The sequence below is a fragment of the Hyperoodon ampullatus genome, assembly GCF_949752795.1.
Source record: "Hyperoodon ampullatus genome assembly, chromosome: 8".
NCBI classification, from domain to species: domain Eukaryota; kingdom Metazoa; phylum Chordata; class Mammalia; order Artiodactyla; family Ziphiidae; genus Hyperoodon; species Hyperoodon ampullatus.
The window spans coordinates 36,064,673-36,086,760 of record NC_136921.1 but is presented as its reverse complement, the minus strand read 5'-3'; the positions used below and the strand labels follow the sequence as shown (position 1 = coordinate 36,086,760).

At 34.0% G+C, this 22,088-nt stretch overlaps 1 protein-coding gene across 1 annotated transcript; it reads left to right on the top strand.

Annotated features, from left to right (window-relative positions):
- Positions 1-769: 769 nt before the first annotated feature.
- On the top strand, positions 770-20,754 carry SGO2 (shugoshin 2; the record flags this gene model as incomplete). The annotated part of the gene is made up of 8 exons (XM_079710556.1): positions 770-902; positions 3,016-3,191; positions 4,331-4,408; positions 5,119-5,204; positions 14,036-14,244; positions 15,967-17,754; positions 18,046-19,143; positions 20,600-20,754. 8 exons carry the CDS (start codon positions 770-772, stop codon positions 20,752-20,754), a joined length of 3,723 nt encoding a protein of 1,240 aa, XP_079566682.1.
- Between the last annotated feature and the right edge of the window lie 1,334 nt (positions 20,755-22,088).

Here is a 22,088-nt window from a genome sequence, read left to right as displayed (position 1 = left end):
AGACTGGAAAGAAGCAGCTAGTTAGCTAGGGAAAAAAAAAAAAAAAAAACACCCAGGAGTTTGGTGTTCTGGTAGCTGAGGAAATATCGTTTTTGAGGAGGAAAGAGAAATTAACCACATTAAATGCTGCTCTTAGATCAAGTTAGATGCGGACTGAGAACTGACCATTAGATTAGCAGTGTGGAGGTCATTAGAAACCTTGGCAAAAGCAGTTTGGTTGGAATTGAGTGAAAGCCTGAGTGAAATAGGGTTACAAAAAGATTGGAAACTGAGTATAGGCAATTTTTTAAAGGAGTTTTGCTGTAAAGGCTGCAGAGAAATGGAGTGTATGTCCGAGGATGAAGTGGGAACAGTCCCCATAGGATTAGGTATATCTCTTCTGTGCATGTCTCTAAGGTTACACTTCTTACGTTGCATCACAATTGAGTCTTTGCCCACACTGGATGTGCATTCCATGACTGTGCATTCCTATGCAGCTGTATCCTGTTTTTTGTCCCCAGTGCCTAGCCTAACTCCTGGCAGGCAGAAATAATGATATAGGTTTGAACGAAAAAACAAAGTCATTTACCTTTTTAGGATTCTACTTTTAAACCACTTTTGATTATATTCATACTCTCAGATTTTATATGAAGGGTTCTGCAAATACTTATGTACAAAGTATATTATTTAAGTCATGATTTACTTCTTAGAATGTATTTATCAGTTATCCTTTTTCCCTTTATTAATCAATACTATGATTTCCTGCTTTTTTTCTTTTTTTACTTCAGTGATGGAGTACCCAGTGATGGAAACTGGTTCACTTTTTACCTCAGGAATTAAAAGACATGTGAAAGAGAAAAGAATGTCAAAGGCTGCTAAGTTGAATGTTTCTCTTGCTTCAAAAATCAAAACAAAAATAATAAGTAAGTGTTACTAGTCTTAAAGTATACTCACATTTTTACTTTTTTCTGGAGAATTGATATAGTATTTGATACTTTTTCAAGTATAGAAAATGACTATTTTGTTAAATGAGACTTTCTCTATTCAATTCTTCCTGTCTCCTTCAACTCCTGTTGGGTGGTTATGATGATTTACTGTCAATGGTGACAGCTGAATTTTCAGCAGTGAGGCTGGGGTGGCCCAAGGCAGCTACCTCCTACACTGCAAAGAAAATACCAACGTGACATTTCTGAAAAAGAGCTGAAAAAAAAGTGACGGATTGTCCTTCTGACATGTTGCAGCATTTGGATGATGGGTAATCTAGAGGTGGTTGGCCCAGTTAGTGTGCTGTAGTGGGTGATTTTATGTAACCAAAGCTCATCATGAGGGCACTGAGCTCTTTGGAGATGGTGTTTCATGGATTCTGGAGCTAAGATGTCAGAAGGCAAAGAGAAAAAAAAAGGGAAATGCCCCAAGATAAATTTTCATTACTTCTGAAAATTATCTCAATGGTTCATTTCCATCGTAGCAGGATTGGGGGAGGTTTCCTGTTGATCAACACGTGTGAAAAGTAATTGTGCCTTGTGAAATAGCCCAACCTCCTGAGTATCTTTAAATCGTAATGTTGCTCCTACCCAGGTCTCTAGGACCATCTTTTGTATTAGACCACTTTCTATAGTGGCAGTTTCCTATTCTCTTTGGCAGGACCATTGCACGCCCACTGCTATGAAGGAATACACTGAGTCTGAGGAGTGCAACAGGAAAATGTTATTAACCCTTAGCTTCTGGAAGTCCTAAACTGGTTCTAGTCTATTTCCACTTGATATGTCAAAGGTGGCTGTCTGAATCTACTTTCTTTGTGCTAAAAATAAAGTACTTTTTGCACTCTGTTTTTTTTAGACGCCCAAGCTTTCCCTGAGTATTTAAAAAAATATTATTAGTATTATAAACTATTACTACCATTACTATTACTATAACTATTAATACTATTGCATAAAAATATATATTACTATTATAAAACATATTACATATACTATAACTTTAAATCCACGGGATGTGTTATTGAAAAGTGGCATGTAAATCAAAACTATGAAAATATAATTATGCTTTAGGTGTACTAAGGGAACACTATATGTAAGGTGAGTGTTACCAAGGAATTCACAATTAAATTTCTTTTGCTAACAACGGGAAAGCATTCTGATTTAAATTATATTTACATAGTACTTGTAAAGAGAAGAGGTCAAGTTTAGATTGCAATAGATGCCTAGAAATAAGAGATAGGATATCTAAGGTGGAGGTAGAAGGTCCCCCAGGGTTTAGATGATCTGTCCAACATTACAGTAAGTATGCTGCCTTTCTACTTGAGGTTTTGAAAAATGGACTTTGGGAGCATTAATTCAGTTCTGGAGCCACAGAAACTGGCTCTAAAATTTTCACAGATTGGCTACCCTAATTCCTCTAGGACATCTTTAGTTAGAGCTGTGGGATCAGCTTCTCCATTTTACCTCCTAGTCAAAGGTAGGAAGGAAGGCAGAGCAACAAGTATCAAGATTTAGTTTTTGTGACTGATCTAATTATCTAGAGTACTGTGTCTATATTAGAGTCCTCTTTTTTTTTTTTCTTTTTTCTTTTTTTTTGTGGTACGCGGGCCTCTCACTGTTGTGGCCTCTCCCGTTGCGGAGCACAGGCTCCAGACACGCAGGCTCAGCGGCCATGGCTCACGGGCCCAGCCGCTCCGCGGCATGTGGGATATTCCCGGACCAGGGCTCAAACCCGTGTCCCCTGCATCGGCAGGCGGACTCTCAACCACTGCGCCACCAGGGAAGCCTTGTATTAGAGTCCTCTTATTCCTAACTCTGTATTCACAAACATTCTGCATTTCTCACAACTCTTATTCACCTTCTATCTAGCTTTTATTTCTTCAGCTCCAAACTCTGGGTACATTTTTTTCAAAATTCCATCTGTGTTGTCATGCTCTTCTTTTCTAACTTCAGCTAAAACTTACAAACTGAAATATGTTTTGTCCAAAGTAGTTTTATTAAGGAATATGAAAATGAATTAAGATGTTCAATATTAACTCTTACAATTTTTTTACAGACAATTCTTCTATTTTCAAAATTTCTTTAAAACACAACAACAGGGCATTAGCTCAGGCTCTTAGCAGAGAGAAAGAGAATTCTCGAAGAATTACAACTGAAAAGATGCTATTGCAAAAAGAAGTGGAAAAATTGAATTTTGAGAACACATTTCTTCGTCTAAAGCTAAATAATTTGGTATGGAAACTATATTGTGTTTGAATTCTAACACTGTATTATTTTAGAAGCTCTAAATGTTTTTCAAACCTGTAATTAATGTAAAAAAATTATTGAAAGAGTGTGCCATGTTAATGGACAAACTGTTAATGGGTAATAAAATAGGTGTCTTGAATCTACATTCTAAATGTGTACTTGTGGCTCTGCAAACTAATATAATACCTTGATCAACATTTGATTGCTTATCATAAGCAAGACTTGATACATTAATTTTTTTTTTTTTGCGGTACGCGGGCCTCTCACCGTTGTGGCCTCTCCTGCTGCGGAGCACAGGCTCTGGACGCACAGGCTCAACGGCCATGGCTCACGGGCCCAGCCGCTCCGCGGCATGTGGGATCCTCCCGGGCCGGGGCACAAACCTGCGACCCCTGCATCGGCAGGCGGACTCTCAACCACTGCACCACCAGGGGAGCCCTACATTAATATGTTTTAAGAAGATGGGCATAATTCCTCCAGTGAATTGAAAGGAGGGAAGTTCCCTGAGTATTTGTATTCTCTCTTAATGGCAACATTCCACTGGCTACAAGCCAAATAGAAAGAAGATTGTAGTCCTTGCTTTTCCTTCCAACTTCCAACTCTGTCCACAGCAGGGCAGTTAGAGCCAGTGCTTAGCTAGGTTACAGCTACAGCTATAGCTCTAACTCCAAAATGAGTAGAAATTAATTTAAAATGGAAAAATGACTTACTCTGCTTCTTGGAGGTTAAATTCCTGTGGCTGACTAACTGTGTTCAGTTGCCACATGATGTATTATTATTATGAGAAGATTAAAAACTGTAGGAAGGGACTTCCTTGGCCGTTCAGTGGCTAAGACATTGTGCTTCCAATGCAGGGAGCTCGAGTTTGATCCCTGGTCAGGGAACTAAGATCCCACATACCGCGTGGTGCTGCCAAAAAAAAAAAGTAGGAAAATTTATGACTGATAGCTCAAAAGCATTCAAAACGTGTGCGTATGTGTCTGTGTCTGTGTCTCTTTGAACTATGCAGTGTAGCACCTTTTTAGCCTAATGTGATTTTTTAAGTCTTCTCAACTGATGGTATTTGTAAATGTATGGTATAATAAACTCCAAATCTTAGTTAATTAGAAGGCTCTTTATTTCAGAATAAGAAGCTTATAGAAATAGAAGCACTCATGAACAATAACTTGATAACTGCAATTGAAATGAGCACGCTTTCTGAGGTAAGTAGAATTTGTGTCTAAATAGTGTAATATTTTTAGCATTACTGAGGATAATTGAGATTAGTTAAGTAGCATCAAGGTTAGAGATGCATATCTTAAACTTTGTACCAAGGAATGGAGATAATATTAATTTTAATTGGCTAACAGCACATTATTATTTGATATAATTAGTTATTGAAATTTTTATATAAAAATTAGCTTTCGATTAAAAGTAACACAGGATTAGACAGCTCATGGAACACAAGACAAAACAGATTCAAAAACATAAAAGATATTAGTAGAAAAGTCATATTTCAAATTAGGGACGAATTTGTATTATTTTTAAAAAGATGTACACAATCGAAAAACTATTGGGGAAAAAAATAGAGGTAGATCCTAGATCCCCATGTTCTTCAAGGGTCAAATGTATATGTAGAAATATTGTATATGCATGAGTATAGACATGTGTATTTATTCATAGGCATAGAATAAGGTTTGGGAGGTTATATACCAAAATATTAGTAGTGATTATCTTTGTATAGCATGATTAAGGATGAACTGTGTTTAACCTTATCATCACATTATTCTTATTAAACTATTGAAGGCTACACGTAAGAATTGTTCTATTACTGTTAGTATCCTTGTATAATTTGGTACTTTAATGACAAACATGATCTAATGAGATTAGAAATTTCATTCATTTTCATTTTCTTTGTCCTTTTCAAAAATAGTTCCATCAGAGTCCCTTTCTTCTGCCAAGTAGCAAGAAGAAACGGGTTAGTAAACAGTGCAAATTGATGCGTCTTCCATTTGCAAGGTAATTGCTTCAAAACTTGGTTAAATACTGACTGGTGCACTTTTACCTGAATTGGACTTCGAAAAGTTTTTATTTGGTTTGCTTCCTTGAAACAGAAAAACATTTAAAAATAAATAATGAAATACTTGTCAATATTGTACCAGTGAAAGAAATTGAAGATATAATCTAATAGAATTCAGTTTTAAACTTTGAAATAATATCCAGCTTTCCCATAGTTTCTAGAGAAGAAAGAGGCACAGGTAGACCTTGAGTTACATAGGTTTGAATTACACTGTTTCAGAATACTTAGATTTTCATACAACATAATCTGTGTGTGTTATGCAATGTTCAGGTTTCATCAACCTGTAGTTGCCTGTTAAGGTAGAAATGAGATGGTTTGTGGTATCTTGCTACAGGTTGTATTTCCAGGGCTCCAAGGAAACTTACCCATCAATTCAATAACCAAGGTCATCTATAGAACCCTGCTACTCTTCAGTTCTTTCTTTTCCTCCAGGTCACCACTGGCCTCATGTTTTCTGCTGGGTAAATCTGATAACTATTTCTACCTTTATTATCTTGCATACTACTCAGACTTTAAAATAAACGTTCATCATTACTATTCTCCTGACCAAAATTCCCATTTCTTGATTAATTTGATTATAATCTTAGTAAATACCCTATTTCAAACCTATCACTTTTAAAGGCAGTTGCTGAGGTCCAGAGAGGTAAAATGACTCATTGAATTAATAGCATTGATCAGAATTGTCTCTTTTAGACAGTATTCTTTCTGTTACATAAATTATAGGTTTAATGCATTTTTAAGTGTACAAAGTGCACTTATGTATTGAAGTGGTATCTGTACTATAGTAAAAATTCTTTTATCCACTTTGTCATTTTCTATTCATTCCCGTTTGTTCCATTGTTTTTTCTATTCTGTACTGGCGCCACATTGCACCTGTACATTTTAATTAATATAGTTTTAAAATAGTACATTTTGTTGTCTTGTAGGTGCTCAGTTCTTTTTCAAGAAAATCTTGGCCGTCATTATGCATGCATTATTTCATCTAAATGTATAAATCAAGTGTTAACTTGCCCTCCAGAAAATTTTATTTTGTTTTCTTAAGTAAACTTTTTTTTCTTTTTTTTTTTTTTTGCGGTATGCGGGCCTCTCACTGTTGTGGCCTCTCCCGTTGCGGAGCAGGCTCTGGACGTGCAGCCTCAGCGGCCATGGCTCACGGGCCCAGCCGCTCTGCGGCATGTGGGATCTTCCCGGACTGGGGCACGAACCTGTGTCCCCTGCATCGGCAGGCGGACGTCAACCACTGTGCCACCAGAGAAGCCCTTAAGTAAACTTTTGTTTGAAGTATAATGTACATTTTAGAAAAGTGCAAAAATCTTTAGAGAATGGTGAATTTTCACAGTGAACACTATATGGTATAGCCAATACCCAGACCAAGAAACAGGTTATTACCAGTACCTAAGATAGCCTTGTGCCCCTTGCCAGTCACTACTCATCACCCACCCAAGGATAAATATTATCCTGACTACTGACATTGTAGATTAATTAATTTTGCCTAGTTTTGAATTTCCTATAATGAAATCATACAGGATGTATGATTTTGGTCTCTGGCTTCTGTAACTCAACGTTGTGTTCATGAGATTTCATCCGTATTGTCCTATGTAGTTGTAGATCAGTCATTCTCATTGCTGTGTAGTGTTCCACTGTATGATTATTCCATAATTTATCCATCCTTCTGTTATTAGTTTTTTTGCTAGGTTTGGTCTATTATAAATAATTCTACCTTGTATCAGCTTTTTGATTAATATATGTATACATTTCTGTTGGGTATATACTTAGGAGTAGAATTGCTGGGTTTACATGTATTTGGCTTTGGAAGGAACTGCTAAACAGTTTTCTAAAGGGATTATGCCAGTTTTCCTTTCTAACAGCGATATATGAGAATTCCTGTTGTTATGTATCTCCAGCAACACATGTTATTGTCTGTCTTTTTCATTTTAGCCATATGGGGTGTAGAGGTATTACGCTGAAGTTTTAACTTCCCGATACTTAATAAAGTTAGGCATCTGTTTATATGTTTATTTTCTTTCTATCAGGTTATCTTTTCTTTTTTTGCAGATATGTAGGAGTTCTTTCTATACATTGTGTATAAATTCTTTGTGCATACAAATGTCTGTTACTCTGTGGCTTGCCTCTTTGCTCTCTTAATGGTATCTTTGGATGAACCCAATTTATGTATCTACATCTATTTGTCCCCCTCCCTCTTATGGTTATGCTTTCTGTGTCTTTTAAGAAAGCCTTTACCAATTGCAAGGTCATGACGTGTTCTCCTATGTATGTTTTCTTTTAAAAGCTTTATTATTTTCCCTTTCATGTTTAGATCTTCAGTCTACCTAGAATTTTGGGTATGATGTGAGAGAAGAGTCATTTATTTTTTTAGTGTGGAAATCCTGTTGACCTTGAACCATTTATTGAAAAGACCATCCTTTCCCCATCTCATTGCAGTGTCATCTGTATAAAAACTCAAGTGACTGGATATGTATGGGTCTATTTCTGGACTCACTATTCCATTACATGAGTCTTTTTGTCAAAACCACTATCTTAATTACTAACTTTATAATAAGTCTCGATATTTGATAGTTTGAATCTCTATTTTAGTTACTTATGCTTTAAAAAATATATTAATTGGCCATTCTTGGCCTTTTGCATTTCCATGTGAATTTTAGAATCAGCTTGTCAGTTTACATACACACACACCTGGAATTTTGATTGGGATTACGTAGAATATAGTTCAGTTTGGGAAAAATTGACAGTTTATAAAATTGAGTATTTCATCCATGACCATGGTATATCACTCTGTTTTTTAGATATTATGTATGTAGTTTCAGAGCTTTTAGAATACAGTTATTGCACATCTTACATTTATTCCTACTTATTTGATGTTTTTAGTGCTATTCTTGATAGTTTTCAAATTTTCTTTTTCTTTTTGATGATAGTATATAGAAATACAACTAATTTTTGAGTATTAACCTTGTTTACATTGACATTGCTATTTTAATAGTTTATCCATAGTTTTTTTAAAATTTTCTATTGATAGAATTTTATTATTTGTAAATAAGAACAGTTTTCCCTTCACCTGCCTCTCCAGTTTATAGGCCTTTTATCTTTTGTTTCTTACCTTGTTGGACTGATTATTTCTTGTTCAGTAATGAATAAAAGTACTAACAGTGGGTATTCTTATTGTATTCCCATTATTTAATATGTTTTCTCTCAGATTTTTATAGATTCTCCTTATCAGATTAAAGTAGTTCCATTGTACTCCTAGTTTGCTGAGAGTTTTTTCATCAATGGCTGTTGGGTTTTATCAAATGCTTTTTCTGTCACTATTGAGAAGATAATATTTTTCTCTGTTTTTTCTATTAATGTAATGAATTTTTTATATTTTTTCTACTAAGGTAATGAATTATAATTGATATTTTTAATGTTAAATCACTTACAATCCTGAAATAAATTGCTCCTGATGATATATCCCTTTGATATATATCACTAAATTTATTTTGCTAATCCTTTAAAGGATTTTTGCATATATTTTAATAATGAAGATGATGTATAATTTCCTTTATTATAATATATTTTGTCAAGTTTTGATATTTATATTATGCTGGTCACAGTAAGTGAATTGATAAATACCCCTCTTTCTAGTTTCTGGAAGTATTTGTGTAAAAAAATTTTTTTTCTTTAAATATTTGGGAGAAGTTATCTGGACCTGAAGTTTTTTTGTGGAAACATTTTTGATAACATCCCATTTTAATAGATGTAAGAATATTCAGCTTTTCTATTTCTTCTTTTGTCAGGTTTGTTAATTTTTAAAAAGATTTGTCCATTTCATTAAAAATATCAAATTATTGGCATATAATCATTCAGAATAGCTTTAGTTACACGTTTAATGTCTGCTGTAGGGTACAGAATGATGTTCTCTTTCAATATTGGCTATTTGTTTTTTCTCACTTTTTTCTTGATTAGTTTTGCCCTAGAGATTTATCAGTGTTATCATCTTTGCAAAGATGATTAATCTTTGCAAAGATGAATCATTTTTGGGGTTATGTTGATCCTTCTTTTAGCATATTTATTTTCTATTGCGTTTATTCTGCTTCTTATTATCTCTTTTCTTTTTTAAATTTTATTGAAGTATAGTTGATTTACAGTGTTGTGTTTATCTTTTCAATTTAAAAGTTTTACTATTACTGTAATTATTTGTTTCTTAAAATGGTTTAGATTATTGTTTTTAAGCCTTTTCAAAAATATGAAGTTGTTGGGGCATAGCTGCCTACATTTAAGGCTATATTTCTTTAGCTGCATCCCACATTTTTTGATAAGCTGTATCCTTATTATCATTTATTTCAAAGTATTTATTACCTTCGGTTCAGACACATTGTTTGACTCATGGATCATTTACAAGATTATTTAATCTCCAAGCAGCTGGGTATTTTCTTCTAATTACTTTTTCTTGGTTTCTAATTTAATTCCTTTGTGATTACAGAATATAGTTCAAGTGATTTTAGTCGTTTTAAATTTATTGAGACTTGCATTAGAACACAGCTTGGTCTAATTTGGTAAATATTTTTGGTACACATGGAAAGAATGTGTATTTTGTGGCTGTTGGATGCAGTATTTTTTTATACGTCAATTATGTCAGGTTTGTTGATTATATTGTTCAGACTTTCCATATCCTTCCTGCTTCTCTTGTCTGTTTATCAGCTGTTGAGAGAAGTGCATTAAAGTCTACCACTGTGATTATGGATTTATCTATTTCTCCTTGTAGTTCTGTCAGTTTTCTGCTTTATATATTTTAAAATTGTTACTAGATGCATATAAATTTAGGATTGATTTGTTTTCCTGATAAATTGTTTTATCAATATGAAATATTTCTGGAAATGATACTGCTTTAAAGTCTACTTGTCTGATATAACATTGCCATGGTATGTCCTTTTCTATACTTTCAAACTCTCTGTTATATTTTAAATGCATGTAGGTTTACCTTTTTAAAAAAATGACTTTAATGTAATATCATCTCTTAATTAGAATAGCTGTTATGTTTACATTTAATATAATTCCTTAGAGAGTTGGATTTATATCTGCCATCTAGTTATTTTCTATCTGAACCACCTGTTTTATGTTCCTTTTTTGTCTTTTCTTTATTTCATTTGAAATAAAATATTTTTCATAATTTAATTTTCCTTGTCTATTAACTTCTCTTCCTTTATGATGACCCTAATGATAGTAACACTCATCCTTCATTTATTATACTCTAATACTGATTATTATATTAACATTCCTCAGTAATGCTATCACCTTCGAACACTTCAACTCGACATTCCTGTGTCCTGCCTTTATGTCATTATTGTGTATTTTCATTTTGCATATATTTTAATCCCACAAATTAACTACTTTCACTGTTTTGTGTAGTCAATATTCATTTCCAATTTCTTCATATTGCTTCCTGCATTTTTTAATTGTATGCTCCTTTTTAATTGTATTTTATTTTTTGTTTTTCCAGCTTTATTGAGGTAAAATTCACAAATAAGCTTCTTGCATTTTATTTCCTTCTGAGATAATTTTCCTTCCACCTGAAGAAATCCTTTATTATTTAGTGCAGGTACTAGCAATGCATCCACTCAGCTTTTATTTTTCTGGAAACATATTTATATCACCTTCATTTTTAAAGATTATGTTTGCAATTATAAAACTTCAGGTTATTAAATTTTAGCAATTTAAAGGTATCATTTCATTGTCTTCTGTCTTTACTGTTGAAAAGTTGGCACCGTTTCTGCAAGCTGAGGAAGTTCCTTTTTATTCTGGTTTGCTGAGAGTTTTAATAATGAATTTGTATTGAATTTTGTCAAATTTGTTTTTTCTGTATCTGTGGAGAGAATCATAACTTTTCTCCTTTGTTCTATTAATGTGACTTTGATTTTTTTAATGTTAAACCAACTTTACATTCCTAGAATAAATTCCACTTGGTCATGGTGTATAATAATGGTGTATTATTCTTTCTGTGTGTTGATGGATTTGATTTGCTAATATTTACTTAAAGAATTTTGTACTTATTTTCATAAGGAATATTGGTCTATAATTTTCTTATTATATATTTGATAGGTTTTGATAATGGTTATGCTCGCTTTGTAAAATGAGATAAGAAGCGTTCCCTCTTCCTCCATTTTCTGAAAAAAATTGTACAATTGGTATTTCTTCCTTAAGTATTTGAGGGAATTCATAAGAGAAGTGGGTCTGGAGTTTTTAATTATTAATTTCATTTCTTAGATAGATATGGAGGGCTTTTCAGATTTTCTGTTCTTTTCAGGTCAACTTAGAAAATATTTGTCTTTTTAGAAAATTATCCATTTCATCTAGACAGTAAAGTTTGATCAAACTAGTTAGAGTATTGTCAATTTTACGGATCTCTTAAAAAAACTCAGCTTTTGGTTTCTTTGATTTTTTTTCCTCAATTTTTTTCGGTTTCATATTTCTTTGGTGTCTGCACCTTATTATTTCCTTTTTTCTACTTATTTTTTAAAAATTGAGATATAGTTCACATAACATAAAATTTCTCATAATATGAAGTTTATTTTTTAAAGTATACAATGCAGTGGTTTTTAATATATTCACAAAGTTGTGCAACATTCACCACTCTCCAATTCCAGAATATTTTCATCACTCCAAAAAGAAAACCTATATCCATTAGTGGTCATTTCTCATCTCTTCTTCCCCAGCCCCCAGCAACCACTAATCACTTTCTGTCTCTATGGATTGCCTATTTTGGACATTTCATATGAATGGAATCACACAATATGTTGCCTTTTGTTTCTGGCTTCTTTCACTTGGCATAACATTTTCAAGTTTCATCCATATTATAGCACGTATTAGTATTTCATTCCTTTTAATGACTGGTTAATATTCTATGGTACGGATAAACTACGTTTTGTTTATCCATTTATCTGTTAATGAGCATTTGTGCTCTTTCCACTTTTAGGCTGTAAATGAGTAATGGTAGTATGAATATCCATATAAAAGTTGTTGAGTGGACATATTTTTCACTTTCTTGGGTGTACCCTTACCAGTGGAATTGCTGGATCATATAACTCTATGTTTAACTTTTGGAAGAATTGGCAGACTGTTTTCCAAAGGTGCTGTACTGTGTTACATTCCCACCAGCAAAGTATTTGGGTTCCAGTTTCTCCATATCCTCACTAACACTTGTTATTACCTATCCTTTTGATTATAGCCATGCTGGTGGATATGAAGTGGTATCTCACTGTGGTTTTGATTTGGATTTTTTGGGTGACTAATGATACTGAGCATGTTTTCATGTGCTTATTGGCCATTTATTTTTGGATCATTCTCTGTTGATTATCTTTTTCTCTTGAGTTTGAATCATGTTTTTCTGTTGCTTCATATATTGAATAATATTGGATTGTACCCCCAGCATTGTGACTCCTGTGTTGTAGAAAATCTGGATTCAGGTATATTCCTCCCAACAAGTTTCATGTTTTATTTTAGTAGATAGTTACCTTATCTAAACTCAGTCTTGTTATTACTTCCCTGTGATGAACAACATATGAAATCTCAGTTCAGTTCTATAATCCTTAGCTGGGCTGCTTGGAATCTTTCTCATATATGTGATTCAGGAATGAGCTAGAGATTTGGAGAGAGTTTATGCACAAAATTTGGGGCTTCCCTGTCTACTTTCCCTGTTATTTCTCCCATCACACACACTTTACAGCAGTTGTAGTTGCCCTGAATTCTGACCTTGAACTAATAATAATAAGACTGGATTTCTAACTTCTAGAAAATGTGGCACTGACTGAGGTTTGTAAACAGTGAGAAGCTCACCCTTTTTCTAAGTGCCAACCCCTCTTCTGTATCTAGTTGCTTTTTATTCACTCTCCAGTGACTTCGGGTAGTTGTTTTTTTTATATTTTGTCCAGAATTTACATTCATTATGTTTGATAAGGTTGATTCAATAGTACCTATTTGGCCATTACCTGAAGCAGAACCTCTCCTCTGTAAAATAAACAATTTTTGCTAACCTGTTTCTTCAAGTGGTATAGACATTTCCTCCCAATGGCTATTCTACTAATAGGTGCCTTTAAATTTTTAACAAATATTTTCTAGTATTTATTTTTATCATTATCAAAAATTTTGAAATATCTATGATTTGTGTGGCATACAAAGCAAAATCCTTATCATTGGAGCATATTACTCTTTCTTCTTTGAATTCAAAAAGGTCATTTTGTCTATCTCCATAGATTTCTTTTTACCCCCATAGATTTAACTACTCTAGGAATATGGCTTTAGTTTACATGGATACCTTTTGGAAACATAGCAGACTTTATTACACACAAAACTTTACATACAAGTTGTACTTGTTTGAAACCAGAGGAAGAGTTTTGGCTTTTCCATAGAATTAATTACAGGAAAATTATAAATATTATACATGAATATTTATAAGTATGTTTGAACTTTATTCATTTCATTAATATTATTGTCCTAATAGCTCAACCAGTGATTATATCATTTATCTCCTTTTGAAGTCACTGGAGTTAAGGGGATAAGAAGCATTCCTGTTTTACTCCTCTGTACTATTAGAAACTACCATTTTCTACCTTCATTGAACACAAAATGGTATAATTGCCTTCACTGAACACAAAATGGTATCAGGGTGGGTTTGTGGTTGGATCTTAAATAAATGGAATATAGAAAGAACTATCCATGTAATTTTCTAAATAATTTTTGTAAAATACAAAATTCCTCATTCATTCTTACTTGCTCTTAGGGTACCATTAACTTCAAATGATGATGATGATGAAGATAAAGAGAAAATGCAGTGTGACAATATCATGTCAAAGACATCACCTGATAGCCCCTCTTTGGTATCAACTCAGCATAACTTGGAATTGTTATTTCTTAAAGAAAATGATACGAATGTTTGTGGTGTAAATGATTCAAAACACATTTCTTCTATTGTTGATACACTTCCCAAAGGTGAGATTTTTTTTTTAATTCATTTTGAGTGTCAGTATTAAATAGTTAACATTCATTGGATTTTCTTCTTGGGATCCATCATGTATAAACAGTTAATAAGTTAGACTTCTTATGTTACAGATTTCCTAACTTCTACTATTTAAAATTTCTGGTGAAAAAATTAGTTTAAAAGTATATATACCAGGACTTCCCTGGTGGTACAGTGGTTAAGAATCTGCCTGCCAATGCAGGGGACATGGGTTCAATCCCTGGTCCAGGAAGATCCCACATGCCATGGAGCAACTAAGCCTATGCGCCACAACTACTGAGCCTGCGCTCTAGAGCCCGTGAGCCACAACTACTGAGCCCGTGTGCCACAGCTACTGAAGCCTGTGTGCCTAGAGCCTGTGCTCCATAACAAGAGAAGCCACTGCAGTGAGAAACCCATGCACCGCAATGAAGAGTAGCCCCCACTCGCCGCAACTAGAGAAAGCCCACGCGCAGCAACGAAGACCCAATGCAGCCAGAGAAAAGTAAATATGCCAACAAATGTCAGGTCTACAGTGGCCTAATACTACTACTCTGGAAACAGTATTTAGAAGTGAGCTGGCCTAAAGAGCTTTTCTTGGTATCTTAGCTTATGACTTGAAAGACATGATATATTATTTAGTTATATCTTCTCTTTTTCATAGATATAAAAATAGAGGTTCTAGATACGTGTAATGACTTTTTCAAGATCATAACCAATTGGTGGTAAAGCAAGAACTTGAGCCTAGGTGATGGTTGAGTAAGAAAAAATGATGACACTTACATTTTAATTATATGGTATTTTAAAATAATAATCCTGTGGTGTAGTCTGGTTTATATATTTGACATAGAATTTCAGATTGGGATATGGAACCATAACTATATTGAATTTGGAGTTTGAATTATTTTTCCTTTCTAAAAGGTATATGACTGTGTGTATATAATTTTTATAAACTTTAGCTACCTGCTAATAACATTTTGATAGTAATCCTTATCAGAGTTATCACTGTTACTTGGGTTCATTTCCCAGACTCCTCTCACTTAGAAACATATGTTAATGTTAATGGCTCTATTGTTGGCTATTCTCCACTCTACTGCTGAGGCCAAGACAGAGTGAATTCCCAGTATATATTTTCTGTAGATAGAAATGTAAAATGTGACTTATGACTACTCCATTCAGTTCTGCTTTATTTATTTGTTAAATATTTATTTATTTATTATTTTTGGCTGTGTTGGGCCTTAGTTGTGGCACGCGGGATCTTCATTGCGACATGTGGGATCCTCTGCTGTGGCACGCGGGCTTCTCTCTAGTTGTGGCACACAGGCTCCAGAGCACGTGGGCTGTGTAGTTGTGGCGTGTGGGCTCCAGAGTGTGTGGGCTCTGTAGTTGCAGCACGTGGGCTCTCTAGTTGTGGCCCACTTGCTCAGTAGTTGCAGCATGCGGGGTTAGTTGCTCCACAGCATGTGGGATCTTAGTTCTCTGACCAGGGATTGAACTCTCATCCCCTGCATTGAAGGCAGATTCTTAACCACTGGACCACCAGGGAAGTCCCCTAATATTTATCAACATAGATTCTTCATAATATTAGTGTCTGAAGAGAACACATTGTCAGAAATCCTTTCTCTGAAACAGTTTGATTCCTAATCTCATTTGTTTAAAATAATAAATTCCTTGTTACTACTTATTTCTGAATTTTGTTTCCCTTTATTTTATAGAAAGCCATTCCCACTCAGACCAAAGTTCCAGGAGTTCTCTAATGAGTGAGATGAAAAATGCCCAGTCGATGAGCCACAGAGAAAAGTCATCTCCGAGTAATGTGACTAAAAGGAAAAAACGTGTATCATCTTGGGAATCAAATAATCCAGCAGACACTCCCTGTGTAACAGATTTGGATCAACAACAGATTTCAAGTCCAATATTAAATTGGAATAATGAAATAAAAGATTGTACTAACGAAGCAAATATTAAAATGCAAAGAAACATAATGTGCCTTCCTGCCTCATCTGAGTCTGCAAGTGAACCTATTGCAGAGGGCATGAATCCAGTTCAGGGTACTGATGACTTTCAGTTGCAAAAAACTGTGTATGATGATGACATGGATTTAACTGCTAGTGAAGTAAGCAAAATTGTTACAGTTTCAACAGGCACTAAAAATAAAAGAGATAATAAAAACCCAAATGATTGTGGAATGAAAACTTTCAGAAAAGTGAAAGATCCAAGCTCTGAAAAAAGAGAAAGATCAAAGAGACAATTTAAAAATAGCTCAGATGTGAATATTGAGGAAAAGATCAAAAATGGACCAGAAAGATCTGTTGTCCTGGATGGCAAAGGGGATTCAGAAGAACCAAATTTTATTTTCAGTACTGAACAGCTGACTCAGTTGAACATGCTGAAGAAAATAACCCTTCATAATGGCTTTGATCAGGATGACAGACAAAGTACACAGTATAACAAAAAGAGGAAAAGAATTCATGTAACAGATGATCAAGAGGAAACATACTCTTTCTCCCAAAGTTCAGATAAATTCCAGCAGGACAGTAAATTTGATATGGGTCCAAGTTCTCTAGCTTATAAGAAAAGTAAAACTTCTAGACAGACATTTGTGATTCATACATTAGAAAAAGATAACTTATTCCCAAACCAAAAGGTTAAAGAAACCACCTCTGAAAACCTAGGAGTCACAAGTGAATTTCAAACAGCTTATCTTTCCAACAAAGATAATGGAAAGTTATGTGATTATGAGACCCAAAATATGTTAGATTTGAAAAAGCATGTCACTGATATGCAACCCACTCAGCAAAATGAATCAAAAATAAATAAGAAGCTTAGGCAGAAAATAAATCGGAAGACAGAAATAATTTCTGAAATGAACCACATACTTAGGGATAATGCCAAAGATGTGCAAGGCCCAGAAAAAGGTAACTTTTCCTTCCAAACCCGAGAGGATAAAGAAATCATCTCTGGAAACCTAGAAGTTTCAAATGACTTTCAAAAATCTGGTCTTTCCACTAGCAATAATGGAAACCTGTGTGATTGTGAGACCCAGAATGTATTGGGTCTGCAAAAGCAGATCACCGACGTGTACCCTGTTCAGCAAAATGAATCAAAAATTAATAAGAATCTCAGGCAGAAAGTAAATAGGAAGACAGAAATAATTTCCAAAGTGAATCTTTTAGATAATAACAAAAGTGGGTATTGCCCAGAAAAGGGTAACTCTTTCTTCCTAACCCAGGATAAAGAACTTATCTCTGAAAACCTAGAAGGCACAAGTGAGTTTCACACACCTGCTCTTGCTTCCAAAGATAGTAGAAACCTATATGATTATGACACTCAAAATGTTTTGGGGGTGAAAAAGCATGTTTATGATATACAACCTGCTTGTCAAAATGAATCAAAAATAGATAAGAAGCTTAGGCAAAAGGTATGTCGGAAGACAGAAATCATTTCTGAAATCAACCAAATATATGAGAATGATGACAAAGGAATGCATAACCCAGAAAAAGGTAACTTATTTTCTCTAACCCAAAAAGATAAAGAAATCGTCCCTGAAAACCTAGAAGATGCAAATGAGTTTCAGATAGCTGATCCTTCCCTCAGAGCTAATAGGAATCCATGTGATTATGAGACTCAAAACCTTTTAGGGGTGAAAAAGCATGCTACTGATACTGGGAAGCAAAATGAATCAAAAATAAATAAGAGTCTCAGGCAGAAAGTAAGTCGGAAAACAGAAATAATTTTGGAAATGAACCAAAAAAATGAATTTAACGACAAAGGTGTACATGACACAGTAAAAGGTGCCTTCTTTTCCCTAACCCCAAAGGATAAAGAAACCATTTCTGAAAACCTAGAAGTCACAAATGAATGTCAAACGATTTATCTTCCCACCAAAAATAATGGAAATTTGTATAAGACCCAGAATATGTTGGATTTGAAAAAGCATGTCACTGATAAGCAACCCGCTCAGCAGAATAAATCAAAAACGAATAAGAAGCTTAGGCAGAAAGTAAATCGGAAGACAGAAATAATTTCTGAAATGTACCAGATATATGAGGATAACGATAAAGATGTGCATGGCCAAGAAAGCTATACAAAAGATCTTAATTTTAAAATAAATAAATCTAAACAAAGACTTGAAGGCCAAGGTATTAGTGGATACTGTATGGAAATCAACAATAATGAAAAAGAAAATTGTGGTCAAATTTCAAATCCTTACAAACCAGTTAAAAAACATGGGAAAGAATCATCAGGCAAGGCAAAGAACATTTTGGCAAAAGGTAACAACAAACCTATTTTGCACTTAACAGGTTCTTCACAGACGTCTGTTTCCTTAGAAGCAGGTTTAAAACACAGTACTGATGAGACAGATTCTGACCCTGGAAACCAAATGGAACTACATAAGAATCCAAAGCAAAGCACTACAACCCTGAATAAAAAGAGAGATATCCCCTTCATGGAAGTGACAAAGGAAGGAGAGTGCCAGGTCAAAAAAGTAAATAAAATGACATCCAAATCAAAGAAAAGGAAGACCTTCGCAGATCCTTCTCCAGATAGTCATGAACTAATGGAGATAATATCTGACACCGTTCAGGGAATATCAGTTGAATCTGAATATGCTGTTAAGGAAAAAAATTTGGAAAATGAGGAAATTGTCAAAATTAAGCCAGACTTCCACACAAAAACGTTGAAATCTTTATCTCAGATGAATTCACCTAACAGACAAGATTCTTCCTTTAACAGTATTCCTGAGGGTTCAAAACCTATGAGTATTTCTTCTAGTAAAAATCTGAAAGAAAATTTTGCTCTGGAGAGCTCACCCATCTTTCAAATAAGTGATGATGTGCATGAGAAGATGAAATTTAAAGTCAACCAGAGAACACAAAGATCAGAAATAGGTATGTCCATACCTGAAGTGATCAAGTTTTAAAATTCTATATATTTTTTCATTTAACCAGTAAAGCATTTCCTGTTACAACTGATTTTTATGGAATTTTAAAACAATGTATAATTGTGTAGCCTGATCTGTAGAAGCAATATGGAGGAATTTAAAGAAAGTTTAATACTTTGAGAAGATAACAATGAGAGTGGCTTGGACATTTATACACTAAAAAATGTATTTGGCCTTTAGCACAAAGTTGTCTGATAATGGCATTAGGCAGATAATTTCCTTTTTCATATTTTTGAAGGAAATTGGGTGTTTTAAATGCATATAATAATGAATTGCCCTGGTTTGATTTTACCAAAGACAATTGCAAATTTCTTAAGGTTGGGACTCTCTCCAATAGCATATATTTAATACGATCAACACTTATTCTAGGTATTTTAGAAGATTAAAAAATAAACAATACCAACTCCCTTTCCTCAGAGTACATGTATGGAAAAGTAACACGTACAGTGTTTAAATATGGCAAATGCTTTAATAAAACCACACATGTTAAGGGATGTAATGACGGGGAATAATTTTGGCTAGAGGAATCTGCAGAGGCATCATCAAATAGATAGCATTTTAAGCCCTAAAGCATAGGTAGGATTTTTACCTTTAGTGTTTATTTCTTATTTTCCCCAGTTATTAAAATAATGCTCATTGCAGAAAATTGAAAGTAGAGAATCAGAAAATAGTAGAAAAAACAATCACCCAGAAGAACTGCAGTCAACATTTTGGCATATGCATGCAGGCTTGAATCTATGCATTTTAAAATATATACTTGAAATCATACTATATATAACATACCTCACTTTTTCCCCTTAACATTGACGTTCTTTTGTTGTTAGCAATTTTGCAACATTAGACATTCCCGTATCAATTAAAGTTTTCTACTGGGAGCCTAACATTTCAATGTATGTATATAGAACACTAGGATTTTTATGGATAAGACTTCAGGTAAAAGGAATACTGACGCAAAAGAAGTGCCAAGGTCTAGAGTTGCAGGACATTTTAGAGACTGGTGAGCCGTCTTTCATCTCTGTTCCTCATGGTGCCTTTCATAGCGTGAGCAATCGATGACAAATGTTGAATGAATGTGCAGTAATTTGCGTGATTCGGTGACTAGAGTTGAATTCATGAAGAATTTCTGTCAGCCTAAATGTGATTTCAGTTTAAAAATATTGCAGGCTACTACTTGCTAGTTTGTCTTAAATGGTAGGTCTCTTTTCCTCTCATTATTGCTAAAAAAAAAAAAACTGATTTACAGATAATTTCAGTGCTACTTTTGTAAAATTTAACATTATAACTTGATTATTAAGTTTAAAAATTTGCTACCAATAATTTACAAACCAGTAAATATCCTATATGTAGTTCCATATCTCTATATATACTGTTAAAAATATTTTTGAAAACAATACTCTTTTCAGGTGTTAGAATGCTACAGGACTTGACAAATACCAGTTTTGTTTCAAATAACACTGCTAAATCTGAAAACAAGTTAGAAGATCTGTCTTCAGAGCTGTCAAGCCGAAGAAGAAGATGTACTCCTCTCTCTTTAAAAGAGCCAAGTCTCAAAGGGTGAGTATTTCAATGACATAAAAGCGATTTCAGTGCGGTACTGTAAAATACGTGCTTTCAAAAAGATTCCTGCCTGAATTAGTATTTGAACACTTCTGAGTATCAGTGAAGCATGTATTGTTGACATGTAACAACCACAGTATGACCTGGGTAAGATTTGAAGAAACGTCTTCTTTTATTCTTTGAACAGGCTTAAAAAATTTTTTTTGTTGCCTATAATTTGTAAACCTCATTATTTGTTACCCCCATTTATTGATTTTCCACCTTGTCCTTAGGAGAATTCAGCGTGTTTATATGTCCTTTGGTCTCAAAGAATAATAGTCCTTTTTCTTTTTTTTTTTAAACCTCAAACATATACCCCAAAAGAGGGAATAGTACTCCCCCCACCATTTATCCATCCCTCAACTTTGAGAGTTATCAATATTTTGCCATATTTACTTCTGCTATCCATTTTTTGTTGTTGTATCTTTAAAGCAAATCCCTAATATTGAGTCATTTAATTCCTAAAACACTTCTGTATATATCTCTAGAGTATAAAAACTTAACAAAACTGGACAACAATGATCACAGCTAACAAAATTATCAATAATTCCTCACTATCATCTAATAGCAAATCCCAATTCACATTTCCTTGATTATCTCAAAAAATGTCCAAATGCCTTTTACATATGTTTTATTCAGAATCTTATTTTTCCAAGGATAAATGAAGTTACTATTTCAGAGAACCTGATCATATTTGGGATGGTATTTCCAAAAGGATAGAGAGAAGTATCCTCAAATTTTCTCTTTGCATTTGTTTCAGTGTTTGCTTTTATAAAATTAAAGACATTGATCGTTTTTGACAGGTATTTTAGAACAATAACCAGCAGGTGGCAGCAATGCAAGAGAGGGTACAAGAGAAGCCAGTTAACCAAGGGCTTTTTTAAAAAACAGCTTTATTGAGCTATAGTTCACATATCATATGTTTCACCCGTTTAAATTGTACAATTCAGTGGGTTTTAGTAGAGTCACAGATACGCACACCATCACCACAGTCAATTTAAGAACGTTTCTTCATTTCAAAAAGAAACCCCATGCCCTTTAGCTGTCATTGCTGTATCCCCCAGCCCTAGACAAGCAACCAATCACCTACTTTCTGTCTCTATAGACATCCTCTTCAGACATTTCATATGAATGAAATCATATAATATGTGGTCTTTGTGACTGGCTTCTTTCACTTAGCATAATGTTTTCAAGGTTCATCCCTGTTGTAACATGTACATGTAACATGTATTTCATTCCTTTTTATGACTAAATAAAATATTCTATTGTATATATACACCACATTTTATTTATCCA